Here is a 25,913-nt window from a genome sequence, read left to right on the forward strand (position 1 = left end):
AATTTATTTATGACACAAAGCTAAGAGAAATTGCTCATACCTTATGTACTATTAAATTAGGACCCAAAAAGGTAAAGATAGTTTAGAACAGGACTGGGAGCTAAGAATATTTTTTACATCTTAAAAATAAAGTGGTACAGAAACAAGCAGTGGGTCAGATTTGGGCCTCAGGCCACCCTTGTTCTAGAAAGCAGGACTAAATCTAATAAGATAAAATTTAAATGAGAGAAATGTAAATGTTCTACTCTTGAGTTAGACAAATGAAACTTTACTAGTACCAGGTAGAGAAGACATGGCTATACAAATGTTCATGTGAAAATCATCTGGGAGTCTTAGTGAACTATAAGCTAGGTGGCCCAGTGGATAGAGTGTTGGGCCTAAAGTCAGGAAGACAAAGGAAATGACAAACCATTGCAGTTTCTCTGCTAAGAAAATCCCAAATGAGATCATGAAGAATCAGACGCGACTGAAATGATGAAGCAACAACTACAAGCTCAATGAGCAAACAGTTAAAGTGACCATGGGTTGTTCTAATAGCACAGAATCCAGAATGAGAGAGGTCAGAGGAAGGGGGTTGGAACCCCAGTTCTACTGCTTCCTCCCTTTGTAACCTGTACCTCTCTATGCGCTTACCATGTTATCAAGTCACTTAACCACTTTGGGCCTTAGTCTCCTTACTTGTGAAATGAGCGTTTTGGACCAGATGACCTTAAAGTTCCTTCCAGCTTTAAATCTTTTGACTGTATCAACCTTTATATCTCTGAGCCTACAGTCCCACCATACTTTGCCCTGGTCAGATCACCTTTGGAAGTCAGTTTTAGGTATTGTATTTTTTTTTTTTTTGCTTTTTTGGAGGGCATTTGGGGTTAAGTAACTTGCCCAAGGTCACACGGCTAGTTTTTTTTGTGTGTGGGGTATTGTATTTTTTAAGGGCATTGACAAAATGGAGCACATTCAGAAGAGGAAGATGAGGATGGAAAGAAATGCATACAATTTCATTTGAAAATTCATGGAAAGAAATGGGGATCTTTAGATTGGAGAAGAAAAGATAGGGTTACATATTTGCTTTCTCTTAAGCATTTGAAAGACGATAAGGTGGAAGGTTTGTTTTGCTTAAACTCAGAGAGCAGGACTAGAAGCAGATGGTAGAAGTTAGAAAACATAATTAAAAAAAAGAGAATCATAATAAAGAAAATTAAATGATTAGAACTAATGGAAAAAGCAACAGGCTGCCTCATTCCATAGTGAGTTCCCTGTTGTTGGAGTATCTGTAAATACTTAATGACCACTAATAGGGATGGCATACATGCTCAAATATAAAGAGAAGGGATTACATTTAAGGTCCCTTAAATGTAATCTGTGATTCTATGATTCTAGAATATTTATAGGAGACCTTCCACTAGAATGTCATTGGGAAAGAAACTACCATGTTCTTTCAGGTCCTTTTTCAAAGACCCTTTTACCATATTGAAATTCATACATAATCTTTTTGTCAGCCGTTATCTGATTATTTCAGCATGATGGCATTTAACAAATCACTTGTTTTGTGGAGTATTCAGTATTTTTTACTGAACCTAGAGATGCCTGGTTTTAAAAAAAAAAAGCTTTAGAAATTTCAGTATGTCTATTATCTGTACAATCTCTATGGAATTATATTCTTTTCTTTTTTTGCCCCAATTTCCCTTTTCAGTAATTACACATTCCACATATCTTGTTTGTACCTCTCTTATGCACTTACCATGTATCATAGTTTATATTGTGGTTACTTGTGCATGCATTATTTCCCCACAAAGGCAAGGAATTCAAACATTGTTTCACCCCCAAAAGTCTAATGCAATACTCTGCCTCTAGTTTATAGGCTCTTAATGAACATTAGCTAAATTGAACAGAAGTGAATTTGCTCCAGAAGTAAACAAGGCTAAATCTCTCATTGTCTGAAAGGGTTTCCTGGCTCTATATCTGTGACTTCTATTTTATTACACCATAGATTTAGAGGTGAATAGGATCTTGTTTTACAGAGAAGGAAACTGAGACCCAAAGAGTTTAAGTGACTTACACAAGATCACATAGGCATTAGGTGACAGTCAAGCTTTGAACCCAGCACTTCTAACTCCAAAGATAGTAATCATTTCATTATCACTCATAATTAATGATCAATAAACATTTATTAAGCATCTACTATTTGTCAGGTGCTGTGCTAAACATTACCACATTTTTTTTCTTGGTTTTATTCTATTCGCTTTCATCAAAGTTATGAAGGGTATATTTGAGTGTATAGTACCCACCTCTGAGAAACCTTAACTCCAGATACTTTAGCCAAATATTCAATCAATCAATAAACTTTTATTAAGAACTTACTATGTGTCAGGTATTATGCTAGGGCACTGAGAAGATATCCATGAAACAATTTGTGCACATTACAGTATAAATAGAAGGTAACTGCAGGGGGAGAGGCAGCCACAAATGGCTGGTGAGGGGGACCAGGGAAGGCTTCATGCAGAATGTACACATGTGCTGAGAGACAAAGATGAGGTAATACATTCTGGGAAGAGGGGACAGTCTGTGCAAAGAGAGAGAGGCGAGATGGAATGTCATGACCACCAGTTTGGCTGGACCATTGAATATGTGCAGGGAAGTAATATATAATAAGTTTGAAAAGGTAGGGTGAAGCTCCATTGTGAGGGGCTTTAAATGCCAAGCAGAGGAGAGACTATTGGTGCTAGTAATAAGGAACCACTGGAGTATACTGAGTATAGGGAGTGACATGATAGTTAGATTTATATTATAGGAATATCACTTTGGCAGCTATGGAAGAAGGATTAGAGAGGGGAAAGACTTGAGGCAGGCTAACCAATTATTACTGTAAATGAGGTGAGGGGCGATAAGGGTCTAACTGGGTGAATGGAGAGTTGGAAATGAATATGAGAGCTATGGTGGAGTTTGAATAGACAACACTTTATAACTGCTTAGATAAGGCTGAATGATGAATGAGAGGAACAAAGAATAAACTGAAACCGTGAACTTGAATGACAGGGAAAGATGGTGGTGCCATCATGAAAATGGGGATGTCTGGAAGCAGGGAAGGTTTTGGGGTGAAAGCTGTCTAGGATATGTTAAGTTCGATATGTCTATGGGACATCCAGTTCAAAAGGTCTTATAGGCAGTTGGTTATGTGGGATTGGAATTAGGAGAAAGAATAGGACTACATACACGTAGATCTGGTAGTCATCTGCATAGAGATGATAAATAAAACCTTGGTGGCTGCTGAGATCATGAAGTACAGAGAAAGAAAAGAAGAAGAATCAGTCCAGAACCTTGATGACTATCCTGAGAAGCAGAGGAATTAATAAAAATAAGTTCTAATAAATATTTGTTAGATAAATGCATCAAGGGGCTGCTAGGTGATGCTGTGGACAGAGCACCAGCCCCTAAGTCAGGAGGACCTGAGTTCAAATCCAGCCTCAGACACACACTCCCTATGTGACCCTGGCCAAGTCCCTTAACTTTGCCTCAGTTCCCTTGTCTGTAAAATGAGCTGGAGAAGAAAATGGAAAACCACTTCAGTATCTTTGCCAAGAAAACCCCAAATGGAGTCATGGAGAATAGGGTGTGGCTGAAACAACAAGAACAACTAAATGCACCTAGAGCCAATTCTTTATCAAGTTAACCTTAGCCTACATTTTTTTCTTTTAAAGATCATAGTTTCTGACATAATGAAAGAACCACTTTGGGTTGCTTTAAGTCAACTCTTGATTTCAATATAAAGTAATTCTTTTGCAGTTTTACTAATCCCTAGTTAACAGCTGGATGGAACAAGCATCACTGAGAGAAGGACATCTAATGAGAACAAGAGTGAAATCTCTCAGGATCAGCATTGGAAAGTATCTGTTGAACATCAGAGAAAAGTTTAGTAAAAGAATGACCCAGCATTTTTCCACGATTAGACCACAAGCATTCACTATCCTATTTAATGATCCCAACATTTAATAGCTATCATAACTAAATTAAAATCTTACTAATTCAGACTAATTTGGAGAGGCCTATTTAAATGAGTAAAAACTTGAATTACAGAAATTTTTAAAAGAAATGCAGTTTTATTTCTTTCAAGTAAATCATTAGCTCAAATGCATCTAAAATAATATTGCCTAGTGCAGATTGGTATTGGAAAGTGTTCTTAATGAATAAGAAAAGAATGCTGTATGAACAGTGTGTTGCATTTAAATGAATTTTAAAACTTTATACTTCTTTGTGGATTTTAACTTGTCATTTCATTGGTTTAGTAGGATCCTGCCCAGGATCACACAGCCAAGCCAATACCAAGACTCAAGCCCAGGCCTTCCTGACTCTGAGGCCAGCTCTCTGTCTACCATCAAAAACTGTTTTTATTCTTTTAAGCAATTTAAATGGTTCTTCAAAATTCCATATGTACCCTAGACTTATTATATATATATATATATATGTATATACACATATATAAGAAAGATTTGTTAAACAATAGTAAACTTCCATTCAACCTCTATTTGAATCTTACAAAATCTACAATAATAGAAATAGAATTAATGAGGTTTAATCATGTAATCTTGAATCATTTTAAGACCTTCTGGGTGGCTAGGTGGCACAGTGAACAGAGCACTAGCCTTGGAGTCAGGAGAACCTGAGTTCAAATCCAGCCTCAGACACTTAACACTTACTAGCTGTGTGACCTCGGGCAATTCACTTAACCCCAACTTCCCCACTTTCCCCCTCCAAAACAAATTTAAAAAAAGAAAGAAAGAAAAGACCTCCTGAAATTTTGGAAATTAAAGAGACTTCAGAGATCATCTAGTCAATAATATATGAAAAATCATGGAAAATGAGAGAAACACTACAAGATTGGAGAAGGTTAAAAGTCCCGATTTTGTAAAACAAGGGAAGAGAATAAAATGAGCAGATTATAGGCTAGTGAGCTTGACTTAGATTCATGAAAAAAACCCTAGATTGGATTTTAAAAGAAATGCTTAACATGTAGAAAAGAAAGCAATGATCATAAATAGACAATATATCTTCATCAAGAAAGAAGATATATTTCATCAATAACAGCCTATGCCAGACTAACCTTATTTCTTTTAGTGACAGGGTTACTAATACTGGAGACATAGGTTACCTAGATTTCAGGAAAGTTTTTAATAGAGTATTTCATGCTCTTCATGTGAATAGAGGGAGACAGATGGGTTACTAGATGATAATACAATAGATGCAGAATGAGTTAAATGTTGGGATTCAAAATTAATTGTTAATAATTATTTGCTATTCACTTGGAAGTGATTCTCTGGTAGAGTGCTTGAGAGCTCTATCCAGTCCTTTTGCTATTTAATATTTTTGCTTCAGAGCTCTATACAGACCTTTTGGTGTGTAATATTTTTATCAGAGACATTCTGAGGACAAAGATGGAGTGTTTATTAAATCTGCATATGACACCAAGTTGGGAAAGGAGGAATAGCTAATATACTGGATGATAGAGTCAGGATTCAAAAAAGATTCTGAACGGCCAGAACATTGCTGTCCTAATGACATGAAACTGAATAGGAATAAATGTAGTCTAACATTTGCATTCTAAAAATCAACTTCACAAGTACAAGATGGGAGAAACATGGTTGGACAGCAATTGTTCCGTAAAAAATTCAAAGGTTTTAGTGTACTCCATGCTCAATATGGATCATCAATGTGATGTAGAAGCCAAAAAAGCTAATGTGGTTTTGGGCTAAATCAAGAGAGAGAGGAAACATCCAGGAATATGGAGATTATAATCTGTCTTCTACCCTGGTCTGATCTGGAGTATTGTATTCAGTCTTGGGAGCCACAGCTTTGGAAGTATATTGATAAATTGTAGAGCATATACAGAGGAAGACAATGACAACAGTAATGGCTTTTAAGTTCCTATGATTTGAGGACTAGATAAAGGAATGGATGCTGGGGTTGAAGAAGATTGTCAAGTATTTAAAAGGTTGCCATATTGATGAGGGAATAAAATGTTCTGTTTGTCCCCAGCGAGCAGACCCACGAGAAATTGACAGTAACTGCAAAGGGTCAAATTTAGATTCATCAAAAAAAATTTCCTAACAATCAGAATGTTCAGAAATAAAATAGGGTTCTTAAATAGGGTTCTTGTGAAGGTCTTCAGGTAGAGACCAGATGATTGCTTGCTGAGGTATTTTGTTGTGGGTTAATAAGACCTAAGAAAAGTCAAATGGGGCTCCATGTTTTAAGGAGATCCATGCTGGCATTTCATAGAAGAGAATTTGATATTTCAAATGCTTAGTTATCATAAGTGATTGAGAGCTGGAAGGAATCTTAGAGACCACCTAGTTCAACCACTTCTTTTTACAGATGAGGAAACTGAGGCTCAGAAAAGTAAAGCCCATAATCACACTGTGAATAAGTATCAGAGGTGGGATTTGAACAGGCATCCACCCTATCCTTAAATTCAGCACTATGCTATATGCCAATTATCAAGCTATGTGGAAGTCTGTGGTCATTTCACAATATAAATATATCATGATTAGATAAGCTGTTTTACTTTTGCTTTGGTCTTGTTTTGTGATTTCATTAGTGCAGGGAACTCTATGTATGGGAAATGTGCCCCACTGAAGATCAACCAGTCATCTGTAACTTAATTTTAGAGCGTTGCTGAGGATAATGAGAAACTTAAATGGCATGTGTCAGAGAAAGAATTTTAACCCAAGTCTTTTTGATTTCAGGGTTGAACCAGTATCCATTACACTCAGTTTTATTTCAGAAAATGTTTATTGAATGCTTACTAAGTTTGGCACTTTGGGTATAAAGATCAGTTTAAGTTCAACAGGCTAACATTTGGGAAACAGAATTTAGTGGATACAATCCTAGACTGGAAATGAGACTACTTGTGTTCTTTTACGAGGTCTGTCACTAATTTGCTGTGTAACTTTGGGCAAATAACTGAATCTTTCTGGGCCCTAGTTTCTTTATTTGAAAATAAAGGATTTGGGCTAGATGGTGGATCTTTTGGGTCCATGAGTTTCAGTTTAAAACAATTTTTGATAGCTACATTTCTATATCATTGGTTTCATTTTTAATTTTAGGCATTTGGAAACATTACTCAGAGAAAGGAATCTATAGGCTTCACCAGACTACCAAAAAGGGTCTATGACACCCACAAAAACAAAAAAAACAAAACTAATAAATCCTCAATTCCCAACTCTAAAATCCTTCTATTCCTTCTATCTTGAATTACTCATTTCTTTCTCAATGGTCTTACCCTAAAGTGACCCTTCATTTAGCCTGAGTAGTTGTAGTTTTCCCATAACTGAAGCACTGATTCCTGCTACTAGTATAGGCTGAGCTAGATTTTTAAATGCTTAAGAGTCTATGACTGTGATTAAAGATAATTCTTTAAAGTAAGTTAAACTGTTTCCTCTACTGTAAAGCAGGAATAACAGCATTACCTACCTGGCAAGGTTGTTGTGAGGATCCAATTAGATATTATTTCTAAAGTGCCTAGCTAAGATAGTGTCTGGCAAATAATAAGTGCTATGTATAAGTTTTGATGCCTCCTAGGAACCTGCTGTCCCCTTCCAAAAGTGCTTTGTATTTATTTTTGAATTTACTTATGTTTACATGTTTACATGTTTCCATCAGAGAATATAAGATCTTTAAGGGCAGAAAATAGTTTATTTTTGTCTTTACATTCCCATTGTTGGTTGCTGACCATTGCTACAATAGTGGTCCTTGGCCCTTTTATCCCCTTGTATAATGCTGCATCTAATGCTGTTCTAACTCTTCCTTCTAAACCCCTCACCCCTTTTCAAGTGTATATACTTCTAGGTGGGTAGCTAGAGGTCTAAAAACCTAGCAAAAGGAGATTTTTTTTCAACTTTTAATGTTTTTTTGCTCAATATCGAAAAAAAATTTCACCCCTTTTCCTTCTTTTCCTTTTCCCCCTCAGCTGTCATATCTCTAAATTATACCAAATATGATTGTGGGCAAGCCCTGTTTGTAATACTCTTTACTTCTTTTTATATACTCACTTTTATATACTGCTTGGAACTTTACTAAAGCATTCCTAAGTTTGGTCGGTGTTTTTAAATATATATATTCTCAATAAAGGGGGTTGGGTTCTGTGGACTAGGGTCCTGTTTGACATGCTGGAGGATGCGTGTGTTGGTGGTATTGTGAAACCGGGTCCTCTAGTGTGGGTCCGTGTCCGTATCTGTGTGTGCGTGTGTGCGTCCGTGTCCGGGTGTGTGTCACACAGGGAAGTGCGACTCTGAGTGGAAGCAACCCTGGGTGGGTACAAGGAAGTTGAAAACTACCTAAAAGACTCTTTAAAGACTGGAGGGTGGTGTTGGCAGAGGGGGAGGGGGGGGGGGGGGGGGGGGGGGCCTTTTACCACCTTCACTAAGATGGCTCCGATAGGGTCGCGAGGCCCAGTTTCTTCGGCCATGGTAAAGGTAACGAAAATGGATGCAGCCTTCCAGGAGCCTCCCCGAAGAGTGAGGGGAAATAAGAAAAGTGTGTTCGTCCCCATGGCAACGAAACGCGCTTCCTGGTCCGTTCGAAACCACCGGAAGAGGGGGGAGAAAGAAGGAGCTTGGACGTTGGACTCTCCACGCTTCCGGGGGAGGGAAGGGGAGGGGCCCTCGAGCCCCTGCCATTCGGAGGGCCGATTCTGAGTGCGTTCTGTGACCCTTCTCCTCACACCGCCCTCTCCCCCCCCCCCCCCCAAGGTGGTGGAGGTGGTGCGGTCCAGAGCGGAAGTGGCTCTGGGAGCGAGGCGGCTCGGAAAAGGCAGCGATGGCTGCCGGCGTACCCTGTGCGCTTGTCACCAGTTGTTCTTCCACCTTCACCGGGGACAGGCTGGTTCAACGTGAGTAGCCGAGCTGTCGCACCTCCTTCCGAGACTCCGGGGGTACTGACAGGAAATGGTCTCTGGTCTGGGCCCTGAGCACCCTCACAACCCCTAAGGGAACCTCCCTCGCCCAGGCCCAGGAGACGGTCCGGGGCCCCTGACCGGACCAGCTCGGGCCGCGGGCGGTGCCCCCTGCGCTCCACCAGGGCCGTAGAGACCGTGTCCGGGGCGCTCCTCTGGTCGTCTCTGTCCCCTTCTGGCTGCCTCGGTTCTCAGGTCCTCTTTCCTTCCTCTGCCCCGGCGCGGGCAGGGCTGGCCTGGGGGAAAGGGTAACTGGGGGAGAACCGGCCCCATTCCCGAGCTACCCGGAGGGGGCCAGGACGGCCCCTTTGCTCCGAATTGGGATTGGCTCTGTCTCGCCTCAGTCTTTCGGGTAATGGGGTTGCCTCCTGCTCTGGGAGCAGCTTCCTGATTAATGAAACTATTAAGTGGTCATTGATAACGAGAGCTAACCAGGCAGAGCCCTCCCTGCCTTCTAGTCCTTATCCAGAACTGCAGGAGCTCTGAACTGGGCGGGTTTCATGCCTTAAGAATGTTAGGGTTGCAGGGAACCTTTCCTGGTTCTTCTAAGTTTGCCTTCATCTTCCTTCATTTTCATCATCTTTAACGTTTATACACTGTTTACTATGTCCCATGCACCGAGCACTTTACAATTTCTAGCTCATTTGATGCTCACAATAACCCTGGTACTATTGTCATCCCATTTTATAGATGAGGAAACTGAGGTGAGGTGACCTGTCCAGGGTTACACAGCTAGAAAGTGCCATCAGATTGATTCAATTCAAATTCAGGTCTTCCTTACTCCTGGGTCTCCATTGAGAATCTAGGTCTTGTACTCCTGGAGCACCCCTGTGCTGCACCACATAAAACTAGGGAGATTGTGATTTGTCCAAGGTCACACAGCTGATCTATTTGCCTCCTACCAGCCAGTTCACTGCAGCCCTCAATAACTCAAACTACATAATAAAACAAAGCTATTTGGTTCTGAGTAAAAACAAAAATAGTTTAGTGGATCAGACTAGATAATCAGAAATAGTGCAGGAGCAAATCAAAATCGTTTGCACAGATTTGGATGACTTAACTAAGGGAAGGACTTCCTTTTAGACAACTTATGGGAAATCCCAGACAATTTGACAGAAATTAGACTTAGACCAATATTTTACACCATACATTCTCAATAAGCTATAAGCAGACATGTTCCCTGAATGTCAATGGTCAACTCTTTGTAGGATCATTGAATTTTAGAGTTGGTAAGAATCAACTTCCTCATTTTAAAGAGGAAAAGACAAGCTCAGAAATGAGAACATGTATATAGCAGATCAACATTGAATGAAATTTAGTTGGAAGAACAAAAAAAAGATCTAGATTCTCAAGGGAAAAAAATGAGAAAATGGATGAATAAAAGCAGAGCTTATTTCACTAAAATCTTATTTAAAGCTTAACTTTTAAAAGAAACATTTCTACAATAAAATAATTGAAATATTAGAATGCTTTGCAACAAAGAAACCAAACCACTAGCTGAAAGGCACAGAGTCCTGTGGCTTTATTCACACAAGACAAAACACTCAATTTAGAGGTTAATCCAAAATAATATACTTTGTATTTAAAATACTTGTCAAAAGACATAAAACTTAATTAGTTGAAATCATTAAACACAAAAAGAGAACATACAACTAAATTTTGTTATTATTTTGTCTAGGTAATTTGTCTAGCACTAAATATGGAAATAAATTTTAGTAATAGTATTCTTTTTTTTGCTTTTTGGAGGGGGGAAGGCAGGGCAGTTGGGGTTAAGTGACTTGCCCAAGGTCACATGGCTAGTTTGGTGTTAAGTGTCTGAGGCCACATTTGAACTCAGGTCCTCCTGACTCCAGGGTGGTGCTGTATTCACCTAGCCACCCCCCCTTTTTTTTTTTAATATTTTGTATTGACACAGGTTCATGAATTTTTCCATTTTAAGTCATTTGCATTTATTTGTACAAAGAATATGTTGTAGTTGCATTTACATAAGTAATGTGTATGTGTGTAGGTGTAGGTTAATTTCTAGATACTTAAAATATTTCATGGGATTTTTTTCCTTATTATTTAATCCTGACTTTTGCTAATATAGTAAAATAGATAGTTAGGTGGTATGGTTTAATGTGCTTAAAGCACAGTTAAATGCTAGCTAGCTGGCTAGTATAGAAATGCTAATGATTTTTGTGAATTTGTTTTGTAACCAGCAAATTTACATAAGCAATTAACCTTTGTAGCTTCTTTGCTGAATCTCTGGGGTTTTCTTGGTATATCATCTTGTCATCTGCAAATAGAGATAACTTTGCCTTTTATTTCCTGATATTTATAGCTTCAATCTTTTTCTGTTATCTTTTTATTATAGCTAGCATTTCTAGGCCTATGACACATGGTAGTGGGAAAAGGGATCATCCTTGCTTTACCCCTCTTTCTACAATGAAAACTTCTAATGTTTCTCCATTGCAAATAATGAAGGTTCTTAGTTTAGATATATGCTTTTAATTACATAAAAGAAGGGTCATCCCATCCATATCTATATTCATTAAGCTTTTTTTATATATATAAAATAAATACTGTATTTTGTCAAAGGTCTTTTCTGCACCTATTGAAATAAGTGGTTCTTGTCGCTTGTCTTTTTAAATGATTAATTATACTAATTGTTTTCCTATAAAGTCATTTTTACTACTCTGATATGACTCTGATTTGTTTGTAGTGAATTTTATTCTGGATATATTTCTGTCATCTTTTGGAGAAGATTTTATTTTGCATTATTATTCAGTAGTGAAATCTGGGCTATAATTCTTCCTCTGCTTTGTCTCCCTTGATTTGTGTATCAAGATCATAGTTTTTCTTATGAATGGAGTTTGGTCACTTATTGCCTGTCTTTAATTGTGAGAATAATTTTTGTAGCATAGGCATGTTAAATACTTGATAGAATCCACTTATAAAGTTGTCTAATCTTCCCCTTTAGCAATTTGTTTATAACATGCTTTTTTTTTTTTACACTGGGTTGTTTAAAATCTCATTTTGTTCCTTGGTGTATATAAATATACACACATATATAAAATGTATGTATATGTGTACACATACATACATATATGTATTTAGCTATGCACTCATTTCCTTTTGTGTTGCCATGTAATTGCTCATAGTAGTTTCTGATAATTCTCTTCCTTTACTTTAAATTTGTTTTGAATTTACTTTTTTAACTTTTTGTTTTTGTAATGTCATTCCCACCCCCCCCCCCCCCCCATTTTTTGATCAGATTATGTACTGATTTCATGATTTTTTTCTTACTCTTTAAAAAAAAAGACAACTTTTGGTGTCATCATTTCTGTGGTCCTTTGATTTTTTTAGGTTTATTTCTCATGTAATTTTTCAGGATTTCTTTTATAATTCTTTTGGTTTGTCATCTTATTGATTTTCTAGTTTTCTTAAGTGCATGCTGTGTTCATTGATCCTTTCTTTTTCATTTTTGTTAATATAAATTTTCACAACTCTAAATTTTTCTCTCAGGACTACTTTAGCTGCATCCCATGAGTTTTGGTTTGTTACTTTATGTTCCTATTGTCTTTAACTTAAATATTTATTGTATCTATAATTTCTTTTATTGACTCATTCAGTATGTCAAATATTGTGTTTCTGTTTCAATTATGTTGTATTATAATTTTTAAAGAATGTTTATTTTTTCTGTCTTTTAACTTATATTTATGATTCTTTTGTTCCCTGGTACATGATCCCTTTTGGAAGAGGATGCTGATAAATATTTGCATTCTTTAATATTCCCATTCAGAAGTGGCCATATGTTAGTTAAGTCTAATTTTTTCCATCAATTTCTTCAGCTTTATATTTTCCTTTTCATCTTTCTGTTGAATTGTTCCTATTTTGAGAAAGGAGTGTTAATATCTTTTACCCTTATTTTATTGTTAATGCTATTTTGAAATTAACAGCTTTTTTTTTTTAAGGAACTTAAGCACTGTGCGACTTAGGTACACATATATTTAATAATATTATTTTTTTCATTGTTTTTGTGGCCTTTTAGGATTATGTCATTTTCTTATCTCTTCTGACATGATAATTTTTTTGTTCTTTTCTTATCTGAAGTCACACACGATTGCATCTGCTTTTTTTGAGTCATCTGAAGCATAATAGTTTTTGTTCTGATCTCATTTTTATTTTGCATATATCTGAACATTTTAAATGTGTTTTTCATAGTATATTGTTGGGGTTTTAAATTCATTTCTCCATTCTTTTTATTTGGGGGAATTTAATTTATTTACATTTAAAGTTATAGCAGTTAAATTCAGGTTTTCTTCCATTAAATATTTTTATGTAAATTTTCTCCCTCTTTTAAGTCAGCTTTTAATCTTTGTGATTTGTTTCTGCTTATACTTATCTGATTCTGACCTTTTCTCTTTAGCCCCCTGCCCAGATCCAGTTTCCTTGATTTATTTTTGTTTTCTTTTTTGTGTTTTTTTTTTACTTTCTTTTACCAAAACAAGAAATGAAGTTTTAAACAATCATCTCAGAGAAAGGAATTGAGAATGCCATAAACAAATTATGTTGCCTGATTTTTCCTGCTCCAACATTTCATCTCTATTTCAGTTACATTAGTTTGTAATGTATGTTTCTCAGAAATGTTCTACTTCCATACCCTTCATTCTTCAGTCTTATTGGAGGCAGAAGGATGCAGTAAGAAATGCTCCATCACCCCATTCCAGGGCCTACTCCTGTTACTTGCCTTTTTTTCTCTTTTCTTGCTCATTTTGATGTTATACCATCCCCTCTGAACCCATGACTTCCTCTTAATCAACCTTTTCTGAGCTGTGCCTGTAGCCCTATCAGTATCCTCCTATGTAGTAAGGAGTTAGAACTGCCTCATGTCAGAGAAGTTAATCTCCTAAAGAGTTGCATCTCCTTCCCCTTTCTTCTCTCTTAATCATTTTCTCACCGTCTTCTGTCTGTCTTGGAGCACATCTTAGTGTTGCCAAAGTCTTTCCTTTCTGTTGGAGACTCAACTACTACTTTTTCTTCTAATTACTTCCCCTTTTGAGTCTTAAACAGTTTTTACCTGGGTCCCTACATAACTCTTTCCTTCCTTATTGGAGAATCATCCCTCCATAGTATCCTACCCCCTAATGATTTACTGAGAAATGACATTTTTTTCCCTCTGAAATGTTAATGCACTTCTTCCTCCTAGCCTCCTGATTTTCCTCATTATATCTTTTACTACTTATATTATTTGCATTTTCAGTGTCTGTCAGCCAGTGAGGTTTTTGTTTGTTTTTAGGAAAAATCAAATTGCAAATATAGACTTGGTCTTGTCTAGCCTCAGCCATGTGAAAACAAATATTTCCCTTCTCAGTCTTTCATTTCTCTCTGAAACTGTTTCTCCTATTTGGTCAGTTTTCATGTTGAATGCACTGCATACTTCTGGGTTCTTTTGGAAGAATGACTCAAATTCTTCTTTTTCACAAATGACCAGATATAATGCTTGGACTTGGCTTTGCAGGATATGCTGTTTTAAAGGTGCCAGCCAATCTTCTTTGCTTTTTTAGAATTTTATAATCTTTTTGTTTCTTTGGTTTCTTGAATAAGTGAAGAATTATTGTGAAATTGAAGGTTTTTCTCAGTGGAAGTGATATTAGCCATTATCCAGTCCAATCCTGCCATTTTACAGATGAATAAAGAAAGATGCAGATAGGTTAAGTTATTTGTGTGAGGTTATGTAGCTGGTTATGGTGGCACTAAGATTAAAATCAAGCTTTCCTGCCTTTCAGTGTCTTATACACTCTGAAGAATCCCACTTGAAGATGATCTCTAGAGAATCTTTTTTTTGATTTTTTAAATATATTGCACCAGTCTAGCAACTATAACCACTGTACATCTGTAAAATAGGGGTAATAAACCATATCCCTTCCTGCCTCAGTGGGATGCTTTGAGAATTGGTGAGATAATACATGTGAAGCATGTTAAACTCCTTAGAGATTAGAACTATATAAATTCTTGATTGTGGTGTAAGGAACCACATTAGAGGATTCTAGAGAGATCAGCTCAAAAAAGACAACTTTTAAGACTCCTATCTTTAAAATGCCTAAATTTCCTTTTTCTGGGTAGTTTAGGCTTTTGTAAATATTGAACAGAAAAAATAAAAGTTCTCTACCCAGAATACTCGTGTTTAATAGAACATCATTCTATTAACTACTAGTCTTTGACAACATCTGCATTTTTATTTTTACAACTGTGTAAATTTAAGATAGAGGCAACGTTTCTAAAGCAATTCTTATTGTCCAAGTCTGATGTTTTTATTCCTTTATAGAAGAAAAAATATATACATTGTGATATATAGCATAAAGGAATATTAAATAAAAGAGAATTAAGATCCTGTCAGTTTTGAGAGGTCATAAATCTGTTCACAGTTTGTTAGATTAGTGTATACATATAAATATATATATGTGTGTATGGGGGGAGGAGGGAGAGAGAGAGACAGAGAGACTGACCATAGGCATTTCAAGATTTTTGGCTTTTATTACTTCTTTGTCATGCTTAAAGATGAACAGAAAAGTATCAGTCCTCGTATCTCAATTACACTTAATTTACTTTTCCATAATTCATATATGAGTTGTGTTTTGTAGTTGGTAATTTGCTTATTTAGAACCCAGAAAGCATATCCTGTAGAAACAAGAATTGTGATTAGGTTCCTCATATTTTAGGATTATATGGCTATATGTTGGATTATTAAATATTCAATAGGTTAAATAGATTTTTGTGAGCTAGCCTGGAAATGTAATCATCATTAATAACATTGTTCTTATGAATAAAATTTTTTCTCTATCAGAAACAAAGTTCTTGCTTTATGTTAATCTTACCCAGAGTAGCATAGGCTGGTCCATCAGCCTATAAACTGAACATTTATAAGTTAGGAAATATCTCTACCTGTAAAAGATTTTTAAAAAACATTTTAACCAGGGAGACATTTTCATTTTATAGGTGGAAAAATTTTGTAATCCAGAATGTGGTTTTAGCCAAGGTCACTTAGCAACAGACCAAGGAAGAAGTTTCTGGATTTCCCAACTTTATGTCCTTGCTGCTGTTCATGGGATTCCCAGTTTTCCTTTTTGTTTGCCTTGGGAATACAGAAATACTTTTTTTTTTTCCTAAATAAAGTATCTTACTTTATTGTGGTACTACTCCTGCCTTTGATTAAGATGTTTATTTCCTCCAGGAGATAAAAGAATTGAGCAGCATGAGAAGCCCTAAGTGGTTTGCAAAAGTTGTGGTCATGAAGTTCCTTAGTTGATGGTCTGAACTATTGGGATGTTGAGCCATTAGCCTTCTAAAAGTAAAGAAAGGAGAGGAAATGAGTTTTAAGTTCATAATTAGCCTTCTCAGAGATAAAATGGGCTTCCCAAAATGTTAGTATTGACACTGCCAGTGTTGTAGGAGAGCTTTTACTGAATGCTTTGACAGGCTTTGAAAGAAATGGGAAAGAATCATGGTACAGTGGGAAGAATGTGGGAGCCAGAGCACCAGGCTTCCTATCCCTGCCCTGGCACTATCTCTTTGACTTTACACAAGGGACTTACCCTCATTGACCTCAGTTTCCTTATTCATAAAATGAAGAGTTGGAGAAGTTGACCTTTAAGTTCACTTTCTGCTACATATCTGTAACCTGTGATTATGAATATCATTCATTTTTGTCTCTGTATCCCTAGTACCCAGTCCAGTGAACATAAATGCTTATTGATCAACATACTTTTTCTTTTTAAAGAGAAATGAGGTTCCCTACAGCAAATAGAGCTTATATTTTATGTGAAATGGTTTTTTTTTTTTTTTTAGTATAAAAGTAAGGCATTTATATTTGAAATCAGCTACCTTTTATTTTGGGGGGGGGATATTATTGTCCTATATTAGGTCCTATATTAGGTGGAACCATTTGTGAGGGAGAATGTTATATCTTGGATGAGTACAAATTTGTCTGGATGTGGAAGTTTATTTTTGTACAGTTATTTAGCTTGTATTTGTGTAGCAAATGGCAAAAACTTTTAGAAAATATGTCATTATGGTTTTGGCAACTTGTTACCTTCTTCCTCTGTATAATTCCTCAACAAATAATGGCACTCAGGCAATGAAATTCAGTGTGCAATTGTTTGAAGAGAAGTTTAAATGCTACACAAAACTTTTCTAGCAAGAATAATACAATGTCGATGAGTGGTTGAATTTGTTTTGTAGCCAGTGAACACACACTGAAAGTTATGAAGCTTTTTTCAGGCTTTATGTTGTTTATGATCTACTTGTAAATAATTTATTTTGGAGTTAACTTTGTATTTTGGAGTTAATTTTGTACTTAAAACTGGAGGACCTGTTCCACACAGAGTAAGAAAAAGTAGATTTGGATCAAAATCAGTGGGTTCTAGAGTAGGAAAATTTAAACCTTTTATAGCAAAAAAAGTTTACACTGTCGTACTGATAGAAGGGAGTTGCCATTGCCATCTGTACCCCAGGAAGAGTTATAAAATTCTTAATAGAGAAAAGCTGGTGAATCCAGGGTGCTGGACAAGAAGTAAGAAACCTTGAGTTCTGGTCGGGTTTGGCTATAAATTGGACCCCAGTCAGTGTGCCTGGGGCGAGTCATCTCATCTTACTAGTAAAGTGATCAGGCTAGGCAAGTTCAGAGGTGTCAGACTCGAGTTAAAATGTAATTGCGAAGTGTTTAACAAAATGAAAATTTAGTGCAACATTTAGTACAAATTTAGGTAATGTTAATTTGTGTTTTTCAAACTCAACTCTGCAGCCTGCAGGAATTCGACATCTCTGGGCTAAATAGATGATCTGCTCCTAAAATTCCATGAATATAGGACCCCTCATAGCCCTGTAATTTTATCAGCAATCAGGGCTTCCACTGGATGCTGACTCATATTAATTTCACAGCAGTCTCCAGTAAATTAAGCCTAGAGAGGAGCTTATCTTTTTTCTGGGTTTAGCTCAGTTGCAATCTTCTTCCTGAAGCCTTCCCTCTTTCTCTCTCTCTCGGTAGATTCTCACCTTCATCAAATTATCTCATTTACATATCTGTGTACATATTGCATTTCTTCCTCCCCCAGAATCAACAGTAAACATTAAGTGTCTATTGTGTGCCCAGCACTGTATTAAGCTCTAGAGACTCAAAAAGAGGCAAAAGATAGTACCTACTCTCAAAAAGCTTACAATTTAAGAAATGTCGAAAGATTTACTCTCCTTGAAGGCCAAAAACTGTTGCAATTTTTTGTCTAATACTTGAAAAGCATTGTGTACTGGATAGAGGACTGGTCTCCCAATTAGAAGATCTGAGTTCAGATTCTACCTACAATACACTACATGACCATGGACAAGTTATTTAGCTATGTAAGTGACCTAGGCAACTTTTTAAGGCTATAAATTACATTGCATCCTGCAATTTATAGAGTTGCAGTCTGCATCAAGTCATGAAGTTCTCAGACCAGGGAGTTCCCTATACTCATAATGATAAAATCACAGATCAGGGACCCCCCATTCTTACCCACCAGAATAAATCCTGGTACTTAGCTCAGGATACCTTCCTTGCACAAAGATGCTTAAGAAAATTAATAGTGTAGAGAGAATACTGGACATAATGTTCATATTTCAGTTTGTACCATAAGTATTTTATAGGTTCTTTCAATCAGTGTGTGGAAATCTGTTATAGAAGCTCCTTTCATCAACCTGACCATAACCTATCTTTGCTTGTTGACTTGAGTTGGCCGATTAAAAGGAGACATGTCATAAGAGTTTCCTGGGGAGCATACTTTTGAGGTTAAGTGATTTGCCCAAGGTCACACAACTAGTAAGTATAAGAGACTGGAACAAGACCCAGGTATTCCAAACCACTGTGCCTCACTGAATTGTTGAAAAACGCATCTTAAACATGATTGCCTTGCTTCAGAATGTGTGTAACATTTGTTACTTAAATTTTTATCAGGGTCGAGAAGAAATTCCTTATAAACTCTTATTTAGGTGATGATTTCTTTGTAAAAATTAGCTTCAGGTTATGAAATTACACTTATTTTTTCATCATGTTATCTGGCCTCCAGTCATCAAAGGATCAAAGCCTCTAATATAATTGTAAACACTTGTCTTCCATAGGTTGATGCATTTTTACTTCAGGTTTTTAAGTGGCTAATTCTTAGATGTGTTTCTAGAAATAAAGCTGTGAATTGATAGTGAGGTGATGTAAAACACCTCTCACTGCATTTGAAAAATTATGTATATCACTTTTTAAGACTAACCAGCTGAGCCTTACTCCAGATGGCCATTGAGAGAATGCAAGCAGAGAAACACTTGATTGGGTTTCTTGTGCTTTGGTTTTTTAAAGTTTCCACTATGGCACAGCAAGCCCAAGGGTATGTAAAAATCTGAATTCGAAGTGTGACCAGGGAAGGAAGAAAGGGTAATTAAATGCTGTAAACAAAACCAAAATTTCACTCTCATTGTTAATGCAGTGTTATGGCTGATCTTTGAGGAGTTCCAGTGTCAGGAAATTCAGTTATTTTCCCCTGAACAACTGTAATACTGCCTCATTGATTGATTTATCATACAGAGAGAAACAGCATACTACATACATATGTACCAGGGGAATAGATTATATTTACTTTGGGAATCACAGCTTTGAATTGCCTGACATTTGTCTGTGTAAAGTCCCAAGCATAACATTGCATCAAGATGGTTTGGGCTTTTAAATTTAAGTCCTATAAAGTCTCTTTACCTTGCCAGCAATATGATCTATTCTGAGCCCACTGGGAATAGTCTGTTAGTTAACAACTGCTGCAGAGTATTAGAAAGGCAAGATGCTCCCAAGTGATGTGCTCATGAAATTGTAATTATGAAGTTAAGACTTTGCCTGCAATAATATGGGTCCATTATTATTTTTAAAGGCCTCTCTCTATATACTAAAGAGAGTTGTCAGTTTATAAAGGATTTCAACATTGTACAGCCTTTATCCTAAATCTCTATTTTTCTCTGCCTGTTTTCTCTTTTCTTTTCCTCTTAACTAATCTCAGATTCTGGTGCTTGTCATTTTCTTGCTTGTTTTCTCCTTTCCCTAATCCAAGAAAAGTATTTGGACATCGGGCAGGACAAGAAGGTGTCATCTTTGGGACTGCTTCAGTGCTTCTCTCTCCTTTCTTTCTCTGCTCTACCTTTTTATACATCAAAAACATTATGTTTTGAAATAATATAACTTCTTATAAATGCAGTAGCTCTGCATTTGATAATTCATGCATTAGGTAAAAGGATTGAACTAGCTAAGTTTTGAGGACCCTTTCAACTTTAACCCTCCTTTAGGTATAATTACCTTCTTCATTGAGTCCATCTTAAGTTGTGGTGAGAGATAGCAGTCATTACTCAGTGTTAAAAATACATTTAACTTTTAGCTATGGTCACTTTAGTAAGATTAAAAAAAACAGTGATTAAATTTGTACTCTATATAAGACATCGTGCTATTCTGGGGATGTAAAAACAAAAACTCCAAACAATTCCTGCCCTTAAGGAGCTTAACCTAGTCTGGGAAGCATGATGTATGTACAGCTCAGAAAATGCAAAGGAATTTTAGGAGTCAGGGTACGCTAACAATTGAGAGGATCAGGAAAGATTTCCTAGGGTGAGTGAAGATAGAAAGTGAGCTGAGCCTTGAAGGAAGGTAGGAATTCCAAGTTAGTAAGCATCTAGGTACTTACTGTGTACCAGGCATTGTGCCATGCTCTGGGAATATGAAGAAAGGCAAAAACAGTTCCTGCTTTTGACAAGTTCACAGTCTAATGAGAGATAGTGTGTAGTTTTCAGAAATCTAGAGAGAGTAAGGAGCCAGGTGTGATACTAGGTTGTGAACCTAGGTGACTGGAAGGATAGTGGTGCTTTCCACAAGTATAGAGAAGTTAGGAAGAAGCGAGGGTTTAGAGGGAAAGGTGAGTTCTGTTTTGAACAACTGTGACTCTCAAAAGGCAAGTTATAGTAGTAGTGACTCTGTAAGTGGAGAGGATTGATGGGAGAAATGTTATGGAGGTAAAATCAACAATACTTGGCTGCTGATAGACTTTATAAATTTTAGGAGAGGGAAGAATCAAGGAAGAGCCAGAGGTGTGAACCGAAATAACAGCTTTTCCTGGGTCACTTACATTTAATTTGGGATTTGCCACTTTTTTCTCCTTGAGGGAAGAGGGTAAAAATAGATATCAGATCATGGGATTTTTTATCTAGATGAACCTTGGAGATCATCTCCTCTAACCCTGTCATTTTACAGATGAGAAAATTGCAATCCAGAGAGTTGTCATTTACCCAAGTCATAAACTAGCATGACCTTAGAGATCCTGGACTAAAAAACGATGTCTTTTTACTTCTGTTCATTTCTCTCTTCCTGCAGTACTTTACATATATATCTGTTCTGTGAATTTATTGTAATTTCACACTGTCTTAGACTGTTCTAAGACAAAGACTTTTCTTTTTCATTTAAATGCCTGCTTGACTTAGATTATTTACTTTGCCTGTGAACAGTTAGAAGTGTAGGGGTGGTGGGAGCAAGTAAGTATTTTTGTTTAAAAGACTTTTCTTTAAAAAAAAAAATGAAACTGAACACTGTATAATTATGATGATGAAGCTTGGCCCTAGAGAAGAGGTGAAAAATGTATCTCCCTACCTTTTTTGCTTAAGTGGGGAACTCTAGTTCTATAGCATTGAATATACCAGGAGACTTTGATGATGTATTGCTTAATTTTGGGGAACTACTTTTTTTCCTCCTTACGGTTTTTATTCTTTGTCAACAAGGGATGATTTTGGCAGGGTAGAGAAGTTGGGAGGGATATTTTCAGAAATGAAGGTGATATAAAGACATAAGATCAAAACTTTAAAAAAAAAAGATTTTTTTAGAGAGTAAGCTGAAATGATGTACTAGAATACAGTTCTTAATTTAATCTTCTTTTCTAGTCTTCTGGATTTGGGGTCTTCCTGGGGTCAACAGGAAGTAAGACAGTAAATTGGAGTTGAAAGGAAAGAAGCTTGTAGCCCTAATAAGAGCAAAAAGGTTAGCTCTTGGGGACAGGGGCTGGTTTTTTACTTTGTCTCTTATGTTCCCTTTGCCTGGCATAGGGCTTGACACATAGAGTAGGTCTTATAGGACTGGATTAGAGAATGACATATGGCTAAATAATTTTTGTTTGATCATAACTTGGAAAAGTTTTATATTTTCTACTAAAGACAGAATAATAATTCCTTTTTTTATTAGCAGTGCTGCGTACAATTTCATATGTTAGACTAACATTTTCAGTAAGATTGATCAAGTTAATTATGACAACCGGCATTAACCCAATGTTTGTCCATTAAAAAATATATATGTACATACACACGTGTGTATGTACAGATGTATATAGAGATGTGTATATGTCTATGCATATATACATACATTATAATATTCATGTACATGTATATATGTATGGCTCCACCAGTTGGCTGCTGAGCAAAGAGAGATGAAATGATGTACTACTATGGAAAAGGTGCTGCAGTAGCTTAGGGTCATGGAAATGTCCCCAGTTGTAGTTGTATACATCTGGGTTAACCATTAAAAATTTAATTTAGGGTAGGACAAAAGTGAGAACAGGGCATGTTTTTCTAGCAAGTCTAGTCAAAATCCTAAGAAACACATGACTCATTTTGAACAGGTAAACACTAGAAACCCACAGGTATAATTTGGAAGACTGATCCCTGATTGGTAATTTGACCTGCAGGTTCCACATGTCCTGGTGTGTTGATCCCTGGTTGCTATTTTGATGTGCATAGAATTCCATGAAGAGCATGGCTTACTTTTGGATTAACCTTAGTGGTTACTTTTTATTAAAATTTTGTTCAGTTTTGAAGGGTGTGGTCCTTTCTCACTTAAAGGACAGTTGGAAACTGGGATTCTTTCTTTTTTTTTTTTTTAAGTATTTATTTGATTTGTGATTTAATGCACAAAATATACTAGAGCAAACCTGAATACTCTCTTACTGTAGCAGTGAAGATTCTAAAATATCCTTCATTACTTTCTCCTTAATTTCATTTTTTGTTCTATGCTTTTTATTATATCCCTGTAGGGAATCTTGGTGTGTGGACATCCTTCAACAATGCAATTACAAGTTATTAATAAGTTAAAGTCTTGTGGAGCTCCCTGTGAAGTTAAGAGATAAAGTAACTTTCCCAGAGCCACATAGCCAATATGTGTTAGTGGTAGAACTGGAATCCAGGCCTTCCTGACTCCCAGGCTTGTCCTCAATCTGCTGTGCCACATTGCTTTTTAATCAGAGATGAACGGGACAAATTCTCTTATTCCTGAATTCTGTCAACTTCAACCAATGTAAGACTTGGAGTTCTTCTCATGCTTCTCTTGCTTCTTGTATCTGAATGTCAAATTTTCTATTCAACTCTGGTTTTTTTTTTTTTCCAGCAAGAATGCTTGAAAGTCGTCTATTCCACTGAATGACCATATTTTCCCCTGAAACATGATACTCAGTTTTGCTGGGTAGGTGATTCTTGGTTTTAATCCCAGCTCCTTTGACCTCCGGAATATCATATTCTAAGCCCTTTGATCCCTCAGTGTAGAAGCTGCCAGATCCTGGGTTATCCTGATTGTGTTTCCACAATATTCAAATTGTTTCTTCCTGGCTGCTTGTAATATTCTCTCCTTAATCTGGGAATTCTAGAACCTGGCTATGATATTCCTAGGAGTTTTCTTTTTGGGATCTTTTTCAGGAGGTGATTGATGGATTCTTTCAACCTCTATTTTGCCCTCTGGTTCTAAAACATCAGGGCAGTTTTCTTTGAGAACTTCCTGGAGGATGATTTCTAGGTTCTTACTTTGATCATGGCTTTCAGGTAGTCCAGTAATTTTTAAATTCTCTCTCCTGGATCCATTTTCTAGGTCAGTGGTTTTTCCCATGAGATATTTCACCTTGCCTTCTATTCTTTCATTTGTTTGGATCTGTTTAACAGCATCTTGATTTCTCATAAAATCATTAGCTTCTATTTGCTCCAGTCTAATTCTGAAGCCATGATTCTCCTCATTGAGCTTTTGAGATTCGTTTTCCATCTAGCAAATTTGGCTTTTTAAGGCATTTTTCTCCTCATTGCCTTTTTGAGCCTCTTTTGCCATTTGAGTTAGTCTACTTTTTAAGGTATTATTTTCCTCAGTCAGGCTGTTGACACTCATTTCGTAATTTTCTTGCATTGTTCTCATTTCTCTTCCCAATTTTTCCTCCATTTCTCTTATCTGCTTTTTAAGGTCCTCTATGGCCTGCAACCAGCTTTTTCCTTGAAAGCTTTTGGTGCAGGAGTTCTGACTTCACTGTCTTCCTCCTGTTCCATGCTTTGCTCCTTTTTGTCCCCAAAATAGGAGTCTAATGTTGGAATCTTCTGTCTGCTTTGTTTCCTTTGCTTGGTCATGTCGCCCCTCAGTCACTTGACCCCTGGGCTTTTTGCCACAGTAGGACTGTGCCACCAGACAGGGGATTTTTTGTCCCAAACGCTGGGGTTTTCTCAGCTGCCGGAGGTATTAGATGGGTGCCCTCTCTGAGGCCTCCACATGCTCTGGCAAGCTGGACATACACCCCAGGACCTCCACCCTAGACTGCAATCCAGATCCAAGCAGGTTAAAGCAAGAGCGATTACCCGTCAGACTGGTGCTTGGTCCCCCTACACTCAGCAGGCCAGGAGCTGAAGCTGCCATGTGGCGCTGGTTTGTTGTGCCAGCCTCTCAGCGGCTTCTCGCCCCGGGGGGCAAAAGCCACGCACTCCCTCTTACTGGTCCCAAAGTCCAGAATGCACTAACCTCTCACTTTGTCCTTTGCATCTATTTGTTGATAAATCTGGAAATGGCCACAGCTGCTGCTGATCTGGAGTTCCTCTGGCTGGCGGCTGGTCAGGCCCGCCCTGGGGCTAAAGCCTAGGTGTGGGGCTGGGCTTGACTCCCATAGCACTGTGCTGGCAGATTACTGCCGGTGGCTGTCCTCAGTGGGAGTTTAGCTTCTTTGTGTCATTTTGTGGGTTATGCAGCTCAGAAGTTTGTTTAGAGTCCTCTTTTACATGGATTGGGGAAGGTAGAAGCTGGAGGCCAGTGGAGGTCCTGCTTCTACTCCGCCATCTTGACTCCACTTCCTGGAAACTGGGATTCTAACCCTCATTTTGTACTAATTAACTGTGTGACCTTAGAGCAGTCACTAAAACTATTTTCTATAGTTTCATAATCTGAAAAATGAGGAAGGTGGACTGACAGATCTCTGAGGGTCTCTTCTAGCCATAGCATTTGTGATGCTGTGGTTTTCCGATTCTGAGCCTGCATGATTGTTTCTGGATGTTTGAGTGACTTTAATTGGATAAGAGGGTTTTGTGGTAGTGGTGAAAAAAAATACCCAGAACCAGTTAGCAGAGTTGACTGAGGAAAGAAAACTGTTCTTAATGTAGACATTTATGTTTGCTAAATTAAACCATACTTGATATTTGGAGGCAAAAAGAAGTAAAATAAGATGCTTCTCACTATTCTATCCATAGTCCTAATATGGCACAGATGTGATCATAAAATCCATATGCAGCTTCACTGTTATAAGTTTCTATTAGAAAGAAAATATTGAGCTAAAACCTGAGTAGTAAATTAAGCTTTCAGCATGTTTTAGGCAGTACAATGTAATAGAAACAACTATATTTTGTGATTCCCTTCTCCCAACTTGTTATCCTTACCATTGTCTGAATGTGTTTACAAGTATAGATAGACCTCTATAGAGAATCTGTCTTTCTATCTGTCTATCAAATCAACATGAGATTTCTATAGCTCCTATGTTTAAAAAATGGATCTATCAACCTGTGCTCCAAAAGTCATCAGTAAAACAGACCATTCTTAAATTAGTAGTCAAGAATAAATTGTACAAGAAACAGCTTATTTTAGTGAATGGAGTTAGGAAGACCCGAA

At 37.1% G+C, this 25,913-nt stretch overlaps 2 protein-coding genes across 12 annotated transcripts in view; one reads left to right on the top strand and one right to left on the bottom strand.

The window, feature by feature from the left end:
- LOC138168313 (IQ domain-containing protein H-like) overlaps positions 1 to 8,458 on the bottom strand; it is a 118,403-nt gene extending 109,945 nt beyond the window's left edge. Inside the window, exon 1 of the mRNA XM_069097385.1 lies at positions 8,405 to 8,458. Within this exon, the coding sequence (XP_068953486.1) occupies positions 8,405 to 8,458 (54 nt within the window). The remainder of the gene's footprint in view (positions 1 to 8,404) is intronic.
- A 154-nt stretch (positions 8,459 to 8,612) lies between these two features.
- The window catches only part of AAGAB (alpha and gamma adaptin binding protein), an 84,767-nt gene continuing 67,466 nt past the window's right edge, over positions 8,613 to 25,913 (top strand). For 7 of the 11 annotated variants that reach the window (XR_011170270.1, XR_011170271.1, XR_011170268.1 and 4 more), the window contains exon 1: positions 8,615 to 8,881. Coding sequence is in view for 6 of the 11 variants with exons in the window: in XM_069098235.1 (XP_068954336.1) it covers positions 8,809 to 8,881 (73 nt within the window). In the remaining 5 variants the exon portion in view is untranslated. Of the gene's footprint in view, positions 8,882 to 25,913 lie in introns of all 11 variants that reach the window. The other 4 variants (XR_011170267.1, XM_069098233.1, XM_069098238.1 and 1 more) reach the window with 3 other exon arrangements.

The sequence above is a fragment of the Petaurus breviceps genome, unplaced genomic scaffold (genome assembly GCF_028583685.1).
Source record: "Petaurus breviceps papuanus isolate PSGF00001 unplaced genomic scaffold, PetGlider_PUasm1.0 37, whole genome shotgun sequence".
Taxonomy (NCBI): Eukaryota; Metazoa; Chordata; class Mammalia; order Diprotodontia; family Petauridae; genus Petaurus; species Petaurus breviceps.